Source organism: Pimephales promelas, chromosome 17 (genome assembly GCF_988280905.1).
Source record: "Pimephales promelas chromosome 17, fPimPro1.hap1.1, whole genome shotgun sequence".
Lineage (NCBI taxonomy): Eukaryota > Metazoa > Chordata > Actinopteri > Cypriniformes > Leuciscidae > Pimephales > Pimephales promelas.
In genome coordinates, this window is record NC_142785.1 from 6803384 (window position 1) to 6824312 (window position 20929).

General features: G+C 38.3%; 1 protein-coding gene across 1 annotated transcript in view; it reads left to right on the forward strand.

Moving 5' to 3' along the window:
- cpped1 (calcineurin like phosphoesterase domain containing 1) overlaps positions 1 to 20929 on the forward strand; it is a 47254-nt gene that overhangs the window by 17734 nt on the left and 8591 nt on the right. The window contains exon 3 of the mRNA XM_039685462.2: positions 5011 to 5433. Within this exon, the coding sequence (XP_039541396.1) occupies positions 5011 to 5433 (423 nt within the window). The remainder of the gene's footprint in view (positions 1 to 5010; positions 5434 to 20929) is intronic.

Consider the following 20929-nt stretch of genomic DNA (forward strand, 5'->3'; position numbering starts at 1 on the left):
TGCGCTTTCGTTTAAAAACGGAGACCTTTTACTACGTTTGCACCTCCCGTCCAGACTAAAACGGCAACATGACATCATGACTTTTGCGTCAACATATACGCCACTTGAGCTATCCGCGTGTATGCGTGTATGTCTACGCCGTTAAATGTCCGAGCGAAACGAAGCAAAATGTAGATCTTCATCTTGGGAGCGATATTTTTTTTGCTAGGATGGTAGGGGAAGACTCAGGCTACGTCCACATTAATCCGGATACATTTGAAAACGGGGTTTTCGTTTTAAAAACGCTCTCCGTCCACACTAGCGTTTTCAGGCATTTTCCGACGTTTCAGTGTGGATGAAAAACTTCTAAATTCACTTTACTGAGCATCCGTGAAACTGGGAAAATAAATAATAATGTTATCGCACAATAACAGGATAATTTTATTTAGCAAAATATCTCACCATCACTGATGCGTCCAGGTCGCATTCTGTCGCCATATGTTTGGTCTAAAACGCAAGGACAGCAGGTCTGTTTTGCCGCAGGACAGCAAATGTAAGTACATTAACTGTCATCTTTGCAGTACTGTGCTATGAAGAATAGCACATATCAAGTAACTTAGAAAGTAACATATTTTAGCAACAGTGTAAAAATGAATAACATAACAGGCACAATACCGATAAACATGAATATCTATTGGTACTATATGGATCACATGACTAAACTTACGTCATCGTTTTGGATGGGGTTGGGGTAGTCATATATTTATAAAGTAATGTTACATTAAGTCAACGGCGTTCATAAACATGCTGAAAAGCGATTATGCATGTTGATAGCACGCCAAAAATGCAAATACGAATTGGCGTGTCTGAAAACTGAAAAAACGAAGACCTAAAACGGAGAAGTTTAGAAACGCTGCCGCTCCGTTTTGCGTTTTGAATCTCTGGAGGGCGTTTTAGTGAAGACGGAACAAAACAGAGGAGTTTAGAAACGATGATGCAGAGGATGACGCTCGGCTCTATGCAATGACGTGTCCTTCCCTGATTCGTCAGCCACTGTATACACTGGCACGCGCATGCCCAGTGTTGGTGAATGGTCACGTGATCCGCGTTTTCAGTCGTTTTAATCAATTCTAATACGAGATCAATTCTAATACGCAGATACAACGCTGGTGTGGACGGAGATCGTATTCGTTTTAATTCTCCGTTTTTAAACAAACACAGTAGTGTGGACGGGGCCTGAGAGAGACAATGGGAAGACAGGAACAATCTTTAATACAGACTGTGCTGCATTAATCATAGATATATGTGACTGATCTATAAATGAACATGCCGTAGCATTGTGCAAATGATTTACTGTGATCTACTTGTGTACTATTTTATAGTATGTACCTTGGTATACAACCAACTAACGATCAATGTAAACGCCCGCCTGTATCATGCCTCTTACCTAATTAACCCTGATTTAATGACTCACACTTTGATGGACATCACCTTCTAGAATGCAGTGTCGATGTGTTATATCTATCTGAGCATTAACCCCCTGGGGACCAAGGGCTATTTTGGGTCCTTGGGATGTTTTGACATGCACCGACATCCGTGCTTTTTTCAGTTATTTATAAACATGTTAATGGCAAAGGTGTAAATTCACTCTATATAGCACAGACGGGGCTACCATAATATATGGTCAACATGTATGTACATGTTTGTATTTTTAAGAGAATATTGTTTATGCGTGGTTATAATTTTTTTTTAAATGAAAGTTGCTGAAATAAGACCACAAAACTATACTAAATATGTGTATCTAAATATGTGTGTGTCTTCTTTTTTGTCAGAAGAGGTTTATGTGTGGGAGTGGGAATGGCCTATCAATATTAATGAGATTCAGACCAGGGGTGTGAATGACACTCCCCCAATGGCTAATGGCCCATCAAGTGAGGCAGCCTGAACAAAGAATGAGAGGAGATTCAAAGGTTTTGATTTTCAATCTATTTTATTGTAATTCCTCTATGTGGAGAAACGAAATGTTCTAAATTTGCTCTAAGGAAATCAAATGTGAGTAAAATAAACAAAATAATTAAAAAACACGGGGACGCGTTTTTGGTCCCCAGTGGGTTAATGAAGGTATAACCACGCTTGGGACTAGGGTTGTGCCGATAGACGATAGTATCGTGTATCGACGATAGTCTGACATATCGCCGATGGCAGATGCCTTTGACGATATCAATACGATAATTGGCTCGTTTTACCATAATGTATTAAATTATTATTATTAGGCCTATTATTATTATTATAAAGCTAGTATTGTTATTAAATGAATATTAGGAACTACAATTAATTTGCCTTGCCTAAATTTACAACGACATCACCTCATAACAATTGCAACAACACACGCACTAATGAGGACTCCTCTAAGAGAATGTTTTTAAAACAGACTAAAAAACATCCCACATCAAAATTCAATCGCAAGGTGATCCATTAACAAATTATCAAGTGTGCTCGTTTTAACAGACGCAAAATTCAATTTCCTACAGATCCAAGATGAAAACGGCATCGTTGTTCGTCAGTAGCCTATTTGTTTCTGTAACACATTAACAAAACGTTTAATGACACTAACACTAAAAACAATACAATTACTAAATAGTATTAATAATAATATCACTAAAATAGTATTATAGTTACCGTTATCATCGTCGTCTCTGAGGGAACGCGGCGTTAATGCAGATGCCGAAAGCAGTCCGTTTTTACTTTCACTTTCAGAGATTGAGCGCGTTTACATGCGACGACGTTCTTAACCTGATTATGTTGAATAAACTTGACAATGCATGTGGTCATGTAAACGTTTCCTTTATCAGAGTCAAGTCATAAGTATAAGTATAAACCGATCGACTCAGCTAGACGTTTGGCCCTTGCTCTGTTTTCTATCGGCATTTAAAACACATTAACCCGCGTACTTCATGCTTACTGAAGTGCGCATGTGAAGTGCGCAGAGAACGCACAGGGGGGCACATATCGCAAACTCCGACTCTTTCTGACCCAAGAAATTATTAAAACGTGTTTTCATCTCGTACAGAAATAGACCAAAATGCTGCATGTAATGGCATGAGAATAGGCTAATGTGTCCGTAAATTTCCCGTTGACAAACAAAAGGATTAGGATCTCTTTTTTTTACTTCACTATACCAGGAAATAACCTGATCCTATTAATAAACACTCCACCTTTGCTAGCAAAATAGAAAAAAGATTCTCGTATATAAAACGAAGTAGGCTAATAAAACAAGCAAATTAATGAGTAGGCTAAATAATCAAGTTAATAATCAAATAAGTTAGCCCCGCCCCCTCACGATAATATCGTGTATCGCCGATCTCACAGGCTGACGATAGGACGATATGAAAATGGAGCATATCGCCCAACACTACTTGGGACAATGAATCGTAAATTTACTAGAGCAAATTTCCCACTCAGACATTTCACCATGTTTGTTGGTCCAGTCAAACCTTAGGGGTTGGATCTTTCTCAGGCTTTATAAGAGACAGTCCACATGTGACTTCCCTCTCTTAGTTTTTCATCCAGCCGCAAACACTGTTTCTGGTGATATTGGGGGCCCCCGAGGGCCCAGCAGGCCTTGATCCAACCAGATACGGCCTCATGGAGGAGAGAGAAGACTCTCACAAAGAACCCAAGGACAATCTCAGGAGTTTGGAACCAGGACTCCAACCAACAACGATATATCACAATACAAAAAAAGCAACAATATGTATTGTGGATAGTTCACCCAAAATAAAAATTACTGTGAGAAAAAATTCACGTCTACAGAGTTTTAGTGTCAGTACTACATTAAACTACTATATAATAATGCAATGGGGGGATAGTTTTGGGTCCTGATAATGCCAAATTGTCTTATCTTATGTTACCAGTAAAAAGTGGCCTATACATTAAATATATCTAGTCAGCGTCAGAGTAAAAACATATTCGTCTAAAATAATTCTGTATTTTCAGCTTCACAATCATGAATATTTTTATCCTGGTGTCTCCATTGCCCTGTGCATTGGGTTATCAGCACCAAGTCCAAGCCTATTCATTTACACCCACAATGTAATATCAAATTTAGCATTTTAATCAACAGTACATTTTTTGTTAACCTTTTTCCATATGTTTTGGATTATCGCAATAATATCGCATTGTGAATTCAGTATTGTGATATGTATCGAATCGTGACGTGGGTATCGTTGCACCCCTATTTATTATAAACTTTTAATAAATAATTCAGTCAACTTTATGTAATTTGAAACCTGTAAGTTGTATGGACTACTTTATTGTTGCCGTTTTTTTCCCCTTTGAACTGTCTTATGGAAAAGATCTGCGTGTTGACTCTTTTTAACATTTTAGTGAGGTGCTCAGTCAGTAGACTAAAATAATGGTCTGTTGGTTTAGTTTTCTTTGTCTAGCATTCACAAAACTGCAGTCACTAATGCCAGCTCTAATTTCAGCTCCGCTACTCATTGGGTTTCAAATTCACAGCAGGCAATTAGCAAGATGCCCTACTTGTCATATTAGAGGTAACCCAAGGCTGTTATTAACGAGCTTCAAAACTCAATGCTTGACAGTCTGCCTTTACTTTAGAGAGATGTGGTTAGGCTGGATGCTTCCCCATTTTCCTCAAGAAATAGTAACTTCGTTCTGAATCCTCAGCATATTGCCTGCTTCAGTATTCTTTTGAAGATGGAAGGAGACATTGCCGATAGTATTTATGTACTATCACATGCCTCATGTCTGACGCTGTAACTCATTTTATACAGAAAACTGGCTGTTCCTGCTGTGCTCAATATCTCTTGAGGATTTAACTAGTTTTTGTAATTTGTAGCCTTTCTGGTCCTGTTGTGCACAAATCATCTGTATAATATTATATTGTAAAATATATAGAAATATAACTTTTTCTGCTTAAAATTCAGCTCAGAATATCCTGAAAATCGGTTGAATGTTGGCTTTCTTAAATTCGGCTTTTCAAACAAGAAAAATCTCTTCGTTTTTCAGGAAATGCGTTCAGAGAAGAACAGGTTAAGGACCTCAAAGAAGCACTGAGAGGCACTGACCCCGACATTCCTCTGGTGTTCGTCAGTGGCAACCACGACCTTGGCAACACACCCACTCCAGACACCGTGGAGCAGTTCTGCCGTGACTGGGGCGATGATTACTTCAGCTTTTGGGTGGGTGGAGTGCTGTGTTTGGTGTTGAACTCTCAGTTCTTCTTCGACTCATCAGGCTGCCCTGAGTTAATGGAGGCCCATGAGGTCTGGCTGGAGAGCCAGCTGCAGAGAGCCATCCAGAACCCCTCCCGCCACGTGCTTGTCTTCCAGCACATTCCGCTCTTCCTCCGTACGCCCGACGAAGAGGATGACTACTTCAACCTGCAGAGGGGAATCAGAGAGCGCTTGATCCAGAGATTCAAACAGGCAGGTGAGACGAAAGCTCTTGAGCCTTACACTTCAAACAAGACAAGTTGCAGGTCTTCCTACCTCATTTCATGTTTTTTTCAAGTTTTTTCTTTCTCTTAGGATACCACAGTGTCTCCTACAGGATTTTGTTTAGCCTGTCCCCCAAAATAGGCTAAATAGTAACTAAAATATATATATTTTTTCCAACATGTTTTAATATATTTAAAAAAAAAATTAGTTTACAGATTTAAACTGACTTAATTTTACAGTTTATTGCAACAAATCACTAAAACTGTTCTTTATGTTGTCATAACAACACCAGTAATTATATTGATTTCCAAACTAGCATAACTAGCGGGTTTATTTACTCAAGTCAGACTTGACCAAAAAATGATGCACCTCGTGATAGAGATTATTTCCATCACAACATTTATTTCCATCTAGAGATGCATCATTTTCTTGTCAAGATCTTGTATTGTAAGAGTCCATCACTGTAAAGTCTCCTCCAGCACATCCCATAGAGTTTTTAGTGAATTGAAGGTCTGGTTTCAGAGGTGCCAATTCATGTGTGAAAATGATTCTTCATGCTCACTCCCCAACCATTCTTTCACAATTTGAGCCTGATGAATTGTGACATTGTCATCCTGGAGTATGGCCATGATGTGTCTTCCCACATGGTTGTTTAAGAAATGAAAAGCCACACACACACACACCATCAGTTAGGTTTAGAAGAACTGCTGCCAACCATTAAGCATGCTAGAAACATAATAATCACTGTAATAATGACCCAATCATAAACTCTTAGGCCGTGTGTCCACCAAAGCGTTTTTTCCACGCCCCTGGCGTATGTTTTCAATTGTTTTCAATGGGAGCGCCGCGTTTTTTAAACGCCATGAGCGTGACGAGGCGATGAGCGTTTTTACTGGTCGCTGGAAGTTGAAAAATGTTCAACTTTGGATAAAACGCAGCGCTCATCACTGTCACATTTTACCCAGCCGTCCAATCACAGTGGAGGAGGGGCGGGACTAAACCACACCGACCAACTGTCACAACATTCAAACTGCTGCATATATTCTGTATCATAGCAACGAAACGTCTCAACACAAAAAAACCAAAACGCTCTCAAGCGCCAAAAGCACGGCGTCTTCAGCAGAGCGTCTAGCGTTTTTAGCTGGCTAAAAATGCTTTGGTGGACACAAGGCCTTAAGTATTTGCCTATTTAAATCCAAACAGCGACTTTTTTGTGCGTGACTTTGGGGTCTACTAGAATAGGTTTTCATGATTGAATATTCAAAAAACACTTTTCACACATTTCATTACATTGCAGCACCTCTCTCTCCAGTCTGTCAGTAACGCTCTGTTTAGTTCTGGTCACTATGAAGCCCCCTCTTGCGAAAAGCATAATGTGCTCTGATTGGTTGGCTGGACCAGTGTTTTGTGATTGGACAACCACATCAAGCCTGTTTTGTAAATGTCACGCCCTTTTACTATAACCCTGGGTTTTAACACACTTCTAACGCAACTCATCCAGGCCTCCGCCTCTTTTTGTGTATCCCTTGGCATGGAATAACACCCAAGTTCACCCAAAAATGAAAATTAATCATTAATTACTCACCCTCATGCTGCATCAACCCCGTAAGACCTTCTTTCGTCTTCGGAACACAAATGAAGATATTTTTGATTAAATTTGAGAGGTGGATCACTTCTACATAGGCTCCTAAGGGATCGAAACTTGACGGCCCATAAAGTGATTGAAGAAAATGTTTAAATATTCCATGTGACTACAGTGGCTCAACGATAAGTTTATCAAGCGCCAAGAATACTTTTTGTTTGGAAATAAAACAAAAATAATGACTTTATTCGACTATTCCTTTTCTTCCTTCTCGGCCCGAGACGAGAGTTCGAGAGATTTCCACAACGCATGCACGAGAACTGAACTGAAGTAGTAGAATAAGAACGCAATTCTCGCGCATGCGTCGTGGAAATCTCTTGAACTCTCGTCTCAAGCCCAGAAGTGAACTATCCCTTTAAGTTAGTAATATTGTGACATGTTCATTAATGAAAGAAAACTCAAGACTACTACCGAGGCATTTCATGGTGTTCAGAAACATTATTGATATAGAGAATAATTCCCTTTGAAGGGACTTTTTGCTTTGTAACTTTGCAGACATTTTCATGCTCAAACAGAAATAATACTCACTAAAGAAAATGAGTCCTGTGAATCAGTGTGTATAGTATATTTTTTATTAAACATTTAAGATATATTTGTAGAATAGCCTGCACAATGAAATGAATGAAACTATGATTTTCGGCCTCTGTGATGCCAACCAACTGCCTCACAACTATTAAAAAGAAGCCAAAAAGATAAGGAATTAATTAAACTGGATTAAAGTGTTACTGTAGTTCACCCACAAATTAAAATTAATGTCTCACCCTCATGTCATTTTAAGCCCGTAAGACCTCCGTTTATCTTCAGAATACAGTTTAATATATTTTAGATTTAGTCTGAGAGCTTTCTGTCCCTCCATTGAAAATGTAAGTACGCTATACTGTCCTACAACTGAACCGGAAGACAATAAAATGCTGAAAGTTGTAGTTTTTGTTATTTTTTGGACCAAAATGTATTTTCGATGCTTCAAAACATTCTAACCCACTGATGTCACATGAACTACTTTGATGATGTCTTTATTTCTTTTCTGGACAAGGACAGTTTACCATACATACATTTTCAATGGAGGGACAGAAAGCTCTCGGACTAAATCTAAAATATCTTAAACTGTGTTCCAAAGACGAACATGAGGGTGAGTTATTAATGACATCATTTTCATTTTTGGGTGAATGGGTCATCTTTTATGGAGGATGGGTTAAATGTAAGCCAATGAATGCTCATTGGTTGAGCGACGTTGTACTCAAGTGGTAAGACTGGATAAGTTTTGAATGTTTTGCAGACATCGCAGCTTTGTTGTCTCCACCAAAATCATCTGTAACTCCATGACTTGAGTGAGTTTTGCTAAGATTCAATCTCTATAGTCATGAAAAATGTGACATCTTTAATATTAGATTTGAACTTTTATCTCTCATTTTATAAAAGCTGTGTTAATGGAAATGGAGTAGTTTTTCCATGACAATAGTAGCCATGTGGACAAAAAAGTTCCTTCAGTAATTTATTTATTTTTTAATTTTTTTATTTTTTCATACAAAAGTGAAACTTTTTGTATTCAACAAAACTAAAAACATATGCAATTATCATTGGTTTTTACTCAATTTACAACTGTTAATATTGGTTTTCTAATTTGTAATATCTGTTAAGTTATTTTACTTTTTTGAAAAATAAGGGCAGAACAATTGTTTTTTCTTTTTTTGTAGTAAATACAAACAAGTTGTACAAGACCATGAAACTATCAGTGCAAGAATGCTGCAGTAAACGGCACATTAATGGCCACATGCTGGAATAATGCTTTTGTCTTGCCCGTGGCTCTTTAATTATGCTGTGAGTGCCCTGGAGTGCTTTTACAGGATGTATAGTAAAAGCTTTACAGACAAGAAATATGCAAGTTGTCCATATGCATTTTGGGATTCTATTATGAGAATGGACTCTATAAGAAGCATATTTTGTGCATTATTGATTTTAGTACTCAGAGAATGTTGGATCAGAGCAGATGTTGTTTTATTTAACAGCTGTGTTGAAATGCACAGCACACATTACTCAATACTCTATTCTCATGTTGATATCTAATGAGCATTTTTTGGAGTTTGCAGTCTTTTTGCTTCAGTAAAGATTTTCACTATTAACAAGCAACTCAATAGGCTATTTTAGCCTTAAGCATTAAATCTGCTATTCAAATGTGAAATTCATACACAAGGATGTTATCATGTAGCTTCAAGAAAAGAGAAATGGCAGTGTTATTGTTACAGCTATCAAATGATATGCTCCTCTAAATGTGTCAGATTGATTTACTCCCAGTTATACATAGTAGTTCTGGCACCACACAAACTATAAAACAAGCTGTGCTATTTATGTTGGAAATCCACTGGGTTGTGGTTTATGTTAGCTATGAGGGGAAAAAACACACATTTTTCTTTGTTCCAAAAGTTAGTGTTCAAAAGAAACAATATATATTGATTTTTGTATGGCCAGAGAGATGCATCATGGTGCAATGATATTGAAAATCGATTTAAAAAAAAATGGGCAAAACAGAAAGATTCAATCTCTATAGTCATGAAAAATGTGACATCTTTAATATTAGATTTGAACTTTTATCTCTCATTTTATAAAAGCTGTGTTAATGGAAATGGAGTAGTGTGTAATGTAAATAAGTCAGGCACTGCTGTGGACGACTGAGAGGGGCTTGATCAGAGGACTGACACATCCACTCCACGGGCTTCCTTCGAAACGACACTTTTACTATTTATATAGTTGTTTCTTTGATCAAAACATGGAGAATGTTGAAATGAAATTAAAAAAATCAGCCAATCCTCCAGAATATCAGAGATCACTGTTAGAGGATAGCACAGCCACTGCCCACAAACTCGTTTTAGATTTAATATCATGCTGCAAATGATATTTTTGTGATTTTATACCACATTTTCTAAAAGGCAGCAAGGCTGTGAGAAGATGATCCTTTTTTGGAGACATCTGCCTTGGGGAAAAACATGCTGATCACTCCAGATGTCTGTTAGCTTTGAGGTTTGTACAGTGGGTGGCATTTGTAATGAATACATATAATACACATTTCCTGATATCCTGAGCTGTTTACAGACCTATATTCCTCTGCAGTACTGATACTCGAATGCCCTGTAATGTCTGTCTCTCAGGTTCTCTGTGCTTTGTGATTAGGTTTGTGTTAATAATGTATAATTGTTTGTTGGTCATGGTACATGAGTATAGAGTGTAGATGGTAGATCTCAAGCTCACCTTTTTATTAACTTAGGCTACGTTCACACTGCAGGGCTTAATGCTCAATTCCGATTTTTTGAAAAAATTCGATTTTTTTGCAAGGCCGTTCACATTTCCAATTAAATGCGACCTTTTGTGATCTCCTGTGTGAACGTGAAATGACCCAGAAGTGACCCGCATGCGCAGAAGAGTAATCAACGGTCCAAGGCGTCACTTGTTGTTTGCAGAATAGTTCTTTTTTTTCATATGTTGCGAGCTTTTGTTTTATTATTATTATTGCCACAGCCCATATACAAACACAGACAATAATTATTTTATCGACGGGCAGTTTGCACACAAATGTAAGATTTTTACCGATCCTCACCGACCTCGTCATAAAACCCGTTTAATTGATAGTGCGTGTCCGCGGCGCTCCTTGCTTTGTCACCGGCGGCCGCGGTGTTGCCAGATTGGGTGGTTATTCGCTATATTTTAAGGCATGTTCACATGTGTTTTAGCCAGGTTTTCGCTTGGAAGGCTCTATATTTGGCACGCTACTGTACAAAGTTATACTGACAGAGAGCGCACGTTCACATACACCAGAATGAACGTGTTCACAGTAATGTTCATCAGGCAGTAATACAGTATGTTTATTTCGGGCGAACGTGAATAATATGATACTCGAAAATATGAACGCGTTCATGCACTATCGTTCATTGAACGCGTTCAGGCACAACACTGGGGAAGAGACACGTCTGCAGTGGCCCATAACAGTGAGGAAACGCGTTGGAGTTAGCGTGTATGGGCTAGCTACAGGTGCTTGCAATGACGTGCGGGTCGGATATATGTGACCTGGCCGTTCAGATTGAAGTCGCATTTCAAAAGATCGGATACATATCGGATTTAGACCACATACCCAAGTGGCCTGGGTCGCATTTGAAAAGATCGGATCTGTGTCGTTCAGACTGTCATGAAAAAATCAGATACAGGTCGCATAGGGGCAATAAAATCGGAATTAGGTCGTTTCAGCCTGCAGTGTGAACGTAGCCTTTAAGGTCCCGTATTATGCCCCTTTTCACAAGATGTAAAATAAGTCTCTGATGTCCCCAGAATGTGTATGTGAAGTTTCAGCTCAAACTACCCAACAGATCATTTTTTACAGCATGTTTAAATAGTAATTTTTTGGGGCTCAGAAAACACGCTGTTTTAGTGTGTGCCCTTTAAATGCAAATAAGCTGCTGCTGCCAGCACAGGGGGCGGAGCTTCATGAGCTCGCACTCAGTCGAGGCTATTTTCTGTTTAGTAAAATATCTTGCTTGGCATTGAACTTTGAGCTTTATAATTTTACAGATATTATTTATACTTTAACAACAACATTACACACTAACTAAAGTTTGAAACATGGGATCATGAAGAACGGGACCTTTAAGGCGGGCGCACATGGTGCGATTTTTTATTTTATTTATTTTTGTATTTTTTTTCTGTTTTACAACCTCGCAGATAATTTTTTTCTCTCAGGAGAAATCGCGTGGAAATCGGTTGTGCTCGCATGTTGCGGCTCATGTCGCATGCTAGGAAGATACGACCTCTCGACCTTACAATAAGTTTTTAAACATGTCTAAAAAGTTCGGGAGTTGTCGGCATGAATTCGTGAGGTGTGTGCGGTTGAATGAGCCGATTTGTCGATCTATCTGAATATGACCAATCAGGCAACATGACATCGTGACTTTTGCCTAAACATACACGCGACTTTCGAATCAAGTAGCGTGTTATCTCTACGCATTTTGAGCTATCCGCGTGTATGCGTGTATGTCTACGTCATTAATGACCGAGTGATTCCGCGTGTCTGTACACGCCGTCAATGTCCGAGCGAAACGAAGCAAAATGTACATCTACATCTGGGGAGCGATCTTTTTTTCTTCCTAGGATGGTAGGGGAACACTCAAATGCCATTAACCCCAGTGACAGTTAGGTTTAGGGACGGGGTTGAGGCAAGTCATATGTTTATATATACAGTAATAACTTTAAGTCAACAGCGTTCATAAACACGCTGAAAAGCGATTATGAGCGTTGATAGCACGCCAAAAATGGAAATATGAATTGGCGTGTCATACACACGCTACTTCATGAGATCAGTCTGAATCAGGAGCTGAAGCAATCCACAGAAGAAAGAGGAAAATGGCAGCGCCACAGCAAATTTGGACTATTGAAAGGGAAGCCTACCACTTTAATATGATTTTAGGGTACTTTCCTGTTATCCGGCCCCCACTTCAAAAAACAGTCAAATTAAATTCTTGGAAATAGTTAATTCCCCATTCATCCAATAAGCAATCAACAAAGCAATATAAGATCATGACAATACTTGTGGTGGCCAATGGATCTTCACTTCTTCCAGGATAGCATTGTAAAGTCGGCACGAAATCGTTCCAATGGCGGAATTCGATTAGTGGTGAAGGTTTCAAGCGTGTTGCGTCTCTTCCATGGCAAAGTGAATTTTAGTTAAATGCAACACATTTAATCTTATGTATTAACTCGTTTCATCTGACTCCATAAAATGAAAAGGTTTATCAATGATATCTGTGCATCATTTAATACGTTAATGCTCGACTATTCCTTTTAACTCTAATGAAAATAAAGTCAAAGTCTGTTAGAATAGTCAAGTATAACAATTTATTATGTCAGGTTAATGTATTATTACAGTTCCACAAGATAATCAGAGCAAATCATCGAATATTTTAGGACAAGAAACTTTACCCAACATATTAACTACATGAGCTGAGTCTCGAAGACACGGCATCATGGGCTGATCTGATACAGAATAGCAGCCCTGATCTCTTGTGCATTTTCCTTAAATAGAACTAGACCTGATCCAATCACCAAATTTACCTGATCTAATCACCAAATTACAATGGAAGGTTACTGAATCCCCCACCATGCTTACTGGGGGAAGGAGAATTTGCACTCAGACAAAAGGTAGACGGTGTTTAACTCAAAGACGCATCCTTTTGTGTGCAAGACATTTCTATATTCTTAAAAACCTTATTACCTTTTCTTTTACTTCTTTGGAAATGAGACATTATTACCAGTCACCCTGAGACTTTCAAAATGATTCTAAACAGTCCTTAAAGATTATCACATTCACATTAAAAACACATATTCTTCTTTGAAAGTACCGATTTTAGTATGATAATGATTAATAAATGCATCCACAATTATCAATGAACTTGATAAATGTTAAAGACATGTATGCTCAAACTCAAAAAGCCTTTGCTAATGCTTCCTTTTACAGTACAGTACTTACAGTGTACTTAAAGTGTACTTACCTAGAAAGTACTGGCTAATATAAGGTAAGTACATTGAACAGGGTTAGGTTTAGGGCTAGGTTCAGGGTTAGTACTAGTTATTACCCAGTAATTGTAGTTACTAAAATAAGTATATTGTATTTACATGGGTAACTGGACTGTAAAAGGAAGTGTTAGCAAGCCTTTCAACTTGTGTGCAAAATTCGGAATTAAATGAATGTACAGCAATTTGTAGACTACAAATATAGTCTGTATATGTTGTAGCCATAATAAGCGCAATGTTTCATATTTATTATAATGTTTTTTCCCCATCTATTTTTTATTATGAAAAGTAGAGATTACGCAATATATTGGGAGACATGGCCAGACATGATTTTGACCTTCATTAAGTGTTGTTTTGTAGAAAGCCTTTCTTTAAAGTGAATCTCGTTTTGTATAAATTGTATCTTAATTTTAATAATTTTTTCATTAACCAATTGCCTGGATTTAATTAATCAGAAGCAAAATAGCTGGATTTACAAATGTACATCTTGATTGTTGCAAGCACACATGTCAAAATAAAGACTACCACAACAACCGTTGAATTGTCCTGGTTTGAGACTGTTAATATAGTAGTCAATGTCACCAATTTGGTGAACAGATTCCTCAGTCTGAGAGAGCAGAGTTTTTATCAGTGTTTTTGCCACGAAACTTTGTGCGATTTCTTCGGAATCCATCCAGCCTCTGAACGATTTTCGGATAAATTCGCTCGTAAAGTGTGCGTGGACGTAGGATCTTCCGACCGTCAGAATTCGCACCGTGTACGTCTGCCTTTAAAAACTTTTTCTTTGTGAGTTGACAATTTAACAATTTGCACTGTGATGTCACAATTCATTCTAGTAAGATTAAGGCTGTGTTTACACGGAAACGATTCTGAAGAGAAAACGCAAAAGTGGCGTTGCGTCATCGCTTTTTATTTTGCGTTTAGACGAGCGTTTTGTGTGGGAAATCCGCGTGCAAATGGTGACACAAAAGTGTGTGAAATTCAATGTAGTATGCACTTCAGGCGGCTAGGAGTGCATACTACAACACAAAGTCCACGCGCCTGCGTACAACCTTCACTGTCAAGCAAACTTTTGCGTTTTTACCGTTTACACGGGAACGCGACGGTGGAGCGTTTTTAGGATTTCCACTCTGGAGGGTGGTTTCACTTTTTTGCGTTTTTAAGCTTCAAAAACGGCGTCGCCGTGTAAACGAAAGGCACATCCGATCCGTGTAAACAGGGCCTAAGATCCAATCATAAGCCATTATGCACATGTTTTATTGAATATCAGGCCATTCATTGAAATTTTCTATTGAAAGTTCTATTGGATGTGCCCTTAACCTCTTGCACATTTCAATATTCAATATTTTGACTAATTTGTGGATCTTTAGTGTAAGGATATGTGAATAAGAGTAAAGAACTCATCTGTTTAACACATTTGTTTGTTCCAAAAGCATTCCACACATAATTACCTTTAAACCAGGCACAGAAAAAGACCCATAAGATATGAATGTATTTATTTATTTATTCTTTGGTTTTACTTTGAGATCCATTCTAATGGCATCTTAAGGCTGTAATCCGTGCACAGAAGATTGAGCTAGAATTAAGTGAGGTTTTTTACAGTATGTTTGTGCGCTTGGTAAACTCCCTTGATTGAATCTAAAATAGTACTCTTGACAACCGCACTTAAACGCACAAGCAGAAAGAAAGCTTGTGCTATCTTAAAAAGCAACTTGTGTTTATGAGCCCCCTATTATAATGCAAACCATTTCATTTTAAATTACCATTCAACGTTTCTCACTGCCAGTGTGCTATCTTGTAGTGTGTTAATTAGCAGTGATAAGCCAAGTATTTCCTCTGCTATTTCAGCTGTAATAGCAGTAGAAATGAGCACGGGAGTTGGTTAATCAACAGAAAGCTTGTCACCAGCTGAGAATTGTAGGTTAGCTGGCAAGCATGTTGTTTTTAGGTAGACAATGAAGAATTGTCTGTTTTGTGGAGGTTACGGTGTGATGGAGTACCCATTGTTATCAGGTATCTGTTAGCAAAGCCTTGGCTGTGTTTTTGTGTATCTCAATGTCTTGCATCATTATAAGGAGTGTTTCAAGGGCATAGAAATATACTGTAACTCGCCCCGTTTGGCAAAATCCATTTGAATGTTATTATCATCTGTTTGTCGTTTCTTCAACTCTAATGTCTTTTTATTTGTGTCTCATATTGCACTCATATATACTTTCTAGCTCAAATACTTCTGATTCAGTACGAAACAATAATATTTTACAATGCGCCAATAATTATGTCATGTTGTGGCTGTCAACCGATAAATGCCAATATTGAAGTTCTACATTATTTTGTCCATTTATAAAAACTAAAATCAATAGTTGTTCAATCATGCTGCAGTGAATTTATGTATGCATCTCAACATTTTAATGTACAGTTTGAAAAAGTTATATTAATCTGCTTATGATTACTTTTAACAGTGTTATTAAATTTGTGTTCTTTTACATAATTACATAAATGTTAGGTGATGGCAAAGGTATAGACCCTTTTACAGGTGGTAAACATGGTGACGTTTTTTTTGTGGGCGGAGCTTAGGTGGAGGCAGAACGATCCCTTTGGCTGCTTCACTAACGCTAGTTAGCAAGGATTGTTAGCTTGTTTTTTTAACAATGACTGGAGAAAATCCGATATTATCTTAATGTGTAAGGTCACCCAGTGTCCAGGACCGCGATTGTTATTTCCAAAAGTTATTTTTAACAGACAGAACCAGATTGGCCGACCTGTAGCCGCCTACACGCTCACTCAGTGCATGGATGATCTGACAGGATTAACGTAGTTAATTCACTTTGTTCACCTCCAGTTTTCACTTTGTTTTGCCTCCAGCTAGCGCTGTGACGTAACTGTGACGTCGGCGCAAAAGGGGTCTATTCCACATGTAAAAATTGTTGAAAAGAATATTATTAAAGGGGGCATGTCTTGATCTTTTGACATATAAGAGGTCTTTGTGGCGTTAAAGCATGCATGTTTCAAAGATTAAAACGTTCTCGTAATAAACAAAGAATTTTTGTATTCAATCTCCAAACATTATGCGGGTAATCTGTGACGTCACATGGGCAAATACACATGCATATGACTGCCTCCAGTGCAAGACATAAATAAATTATTATACATTATCACACCACTGATTTTCAGTCGTTATTTAAAGGGTTAGTTCACACAAAAATGTTAATTATCCACGATTTACGTACCCTCAAGCCATCCTAGGTGTACACTCACCTAAAGGATCATTAGGAACACCATACTAATACTGTGTTGGACCCCCTTTTGCTTTCTGAACTGCCTTAATTCTACATGGCACTAATTTAACAAGGTGCTGAAAGCATTCTTTAGAAATGTTGGCCCATATTGATAGGACAGCATCTTGCAGTTGATCCCAAAGATGCTCTATTGGGTTGAGATCTGGTGACTGTGGGGTCCATTTTAGTGCAGTGAACTCATTGTCATGTTCAAGAAACCAATTTGAAATGATTCGAGCTTTGTGACATGGTGCATTATCCTGCTGGAAGTAGCCATCAGAGGATGGGTACATGGTGGCCATAAAGGGATGGACATGGTCAGAAACAACGCTCAGGTAGACCGTGGCATTTAAACGATGCCCAATTGGCACTAAGGGGCCTAAAGTGTGCCAAGAAAACATCCCCCACACCATTACACCACCACCACCAGCCTGCACAGTGGTAACAAGGCATGATGGATCCATGTTCCCATTCTGTTAACGACTCTACCATCTGAATGTCTCAACAGAAATTGAGACTCATCAGACCAGGCAACATTTTTCCATTCTTCAACTGTCCAATTTTGGTAAATTGCAATTTGTAGCCTGTTTTTCCTATTTGAAATGATCCGTCAAAAACGGATCATTTCAGACATAGGGGGTTGAAAGTATGAGGGTTGAAAATAAATGTTATATATTTGTTTTAGTGTTTTGTGCAAAAAACTTTATTAGCATTGTAAGTGAACCTCAAGGAACATATTAATAGATAAACAATAAATAGCATGACCCCTTTAAATATCCAACATTGGTCGTTAGCAATAAAATAACAAAACCAGACAAACATCCAGTGACAAACACGAAATGTATCCTTTTTAAATGTGTTTTCCCTGATGTGAAACAGCTTTGCTGTGTACAGGAATCAGCATGATTGAAATTGCTAAGCACAGTGCCAGTCGCCTTTCATGCATATTTTGATTAAATCATAATTACACATACACACAAAACTCTGTCCCTCATTTAAAGGATCTACAGTGATAAATGGGTGCGATATATGACCGGCATAAGCAATGTTCTCTCTGCACAAAATCATTTTGTATTTCCTTCTGTCATGCAAATTATTTCTGGCAGAGTTTTGTGAATAATGTATCCCAGTGGCCTAATGACAGCACCCACAAACAGGCAGTAACACACACACACACAACCCACAAAATAAACCGTTAATGCAGTCTGAGTAGTTTGAATAGACGAGACTTGAGGATTTACATATAATCTCATGTATCAGGGAGATCCGTTAGTTCTTCTGTGGCTGGGAATAGAGACTTCTAGAAGCACGTTTAGTGTGTCTCCAGAGAACTGAACGCAGAATGGCATTATGCTTCCTTATTGGACTAGATTGCTGGCGTATTTTATGTGAATGTTTATTTTTAGTACGTACTATTCTCTCACATTCTCAGCAAATTTCACCTCTCTCAGCCAAAAGGCATGTTGATCCCTAGATACTACTATTCTTGCAGTAATGAGCCCATTAATTAACAGGCAGATAAATGGGATTTTCTCAAATGTATCTTCAAGAAATGAAATAATGCAATTCATGAGTTGGAAATAAGTCGCTGAGAGCAGTGGACAAAATTCAAGGGAATGTACTGTATGAACAGCACAGAAAGGGGCTTCGTTCATAGTACTGCTGTTGGCATTAGTGTAGAATCCCACAATTCCCAGAGGGATGACACTTTTTGATCATGTTTAGATGGACGTCTTATAAACATGTAGAAAGTGACTTAACATCATCAGATCTCCACAACTAAATCCATAATGGCACTGTTTGTTGTTAAGCGATCACAGCTTATTAATCAACATGATTACAGGACTGGTGGGAGTATGGACACACTGAAATGTTCACAGCCAAAAATCACAGCCGAGAAAAGAAGCGACTGGAAGCGTGCACGCATTTTTTAGGCATACAAAGCAAAACAATGCCCCAACAGAGAGACACGGACAAGTACAGTATGATTATCTGAACAGAGGACAGAACTGTTTATTTTAAAACCTCAAGATGAAATACACCTTCTATTGTAGCATTAAAAGCAAAAATCATGTTTTTCTTGTTGTAAGAACTGTTGCTGTTTTCTTGTTGTTTGTACTTGTATTTGAAACACTGTGCAATATAAAAAAGATCTAAACTATAAAATTATTTAAACTCCCCACCGTACCAACTTTGTACTTAAAGGGATTCTCCACAGTTTTTGCAAATTAAACTAATATGTTATTCCCTTAACTTAGACGAGTTGATACATACCTCTGTCGTCTCAATCGCTCTGGCGCGCGAGACACTTTGATAGCACTTGTCTAGCCCAGTTCATTCAATACGAGCCAAGCAGAGAAGCGACCAAACACCTCCACGTTTTCCCTATTTAAATACAGTTACATAAATAGAGTAACTCGACCAAGAACGGTGACATAAAATAAAACGTTGCGCTTTTCGAAGTGTGTAAAATGGATAACTATTTTCTATGGTGGAATACCACAGCAAGTGCTTGGGAGCACTTCGACTCGGCGCAGTAATATCATCACTCGTGAAAAGTGCTCTCTCCCCTCTCACTCTCCGGAGTGATGATATTATTGCGCCGAGTCCATAGATTATCCATAGTCCATAGTTATCCACTTTACACGCTTAGAAAAGCCCAACGTTTTTTTGTGTGTCTCCGTCCTAGGTCGAGTTAAACTACTTGTGTAACTGTATTTAAATAGGGAAAACGTGGAGGTGTGTGGTCGATTCTCTGCTTGGCCCATATTGAATGAACTGGGCTGGTTAAGTGCTATCAAAGCATTTTACGAAAGACAGCTTCCAGAATCTCCACGAATTCAATGCCTGATTCAACAAGAAACTGTTATTAAAACATGAAGCGGTTACAACTTTAAAACCAGAGGCAGCAGCTGTTGGGCCACAACCTGTAAGGCTGTAAATGTATTTCAGACGTAATGTTTTAGTTTTTATCAAATGCCAGCGCTGGGTTTATAGCCTCTTAGTTATGTTATTTTGTGTCTACGACAAACGCGTACAAACATTTTGGACCTGAATTTGTATATGTACTAATTTTGTAAATGTATTTTTCATGTATATATACTTTATGACGTTATTTTTCGATCTGATCAAGAACGTAAACCAATGCCAACGCTGTTTGTGTAAATAGTAGCCAGTTAGTTCAATGCTATTGTGTAAAACAAACGTGTATAAAGTTCAAAAAAAGATTTAGGCAAATTACCATTCAGAAACGTTTAGTAAGAGCCGTGTGTGGTGAGGTTCTGCTTGCCTCTCTTCATCGCCGCTTTCTGGGTCTGATTCTGGCTCAAACTGATACGGCAGTATCGACACCATTATTTACATTTGACAGGAACACACATGCAACTTTCGCCTGTAAAGGTAATGGGAGTGAATTTGCGGACAACGTGTACTACAGTTTAGCCAATCGCAACACACCGGCCCAAACTAACTAATCTGAGCCCACTGTCTGTTTCTGAGGGAGTGGTTTCATAGAATCAGGAAGTCAACCAGTCGTTCAAATGACAGCCCAGACAGCAAACTGACATTGAAACAACGTTGATTTTGCTCATCGAATTAACGTTGAACCAACGTCAGCCGCGGCATTCTTCAAAGCTAAATGAAAATCGAAAATTGGTTTGCTTTCATAACGTTGAAACAACGCGTTGATTTGAAGTTGATTTTCCGTTAGTTTTGAAAGAATGACGCGTCTGACGTTGGTTCAACGTTAATTCGATGAGCAAAACAATGTTAGATCAATGTTGTTTCGATGTCATATTTCCACGTTGATTCAATGTCAGTTTGCTATCTGGGAGAGGAGAACGCGGCTGACAATAAAGGTGAAATTTATGAAAAATAAGACTTTAATAAAAAGAAAAAATACAAATACATGTTATATTGCACCCCATAAACACAATCATGCAGAAAAAAAAGCAGTACCCCCCCCCCCCCCTTAAAGGGAATAACGTAGTTTAAAAATGAAAAAACGGTGGAGCATCCCTTTA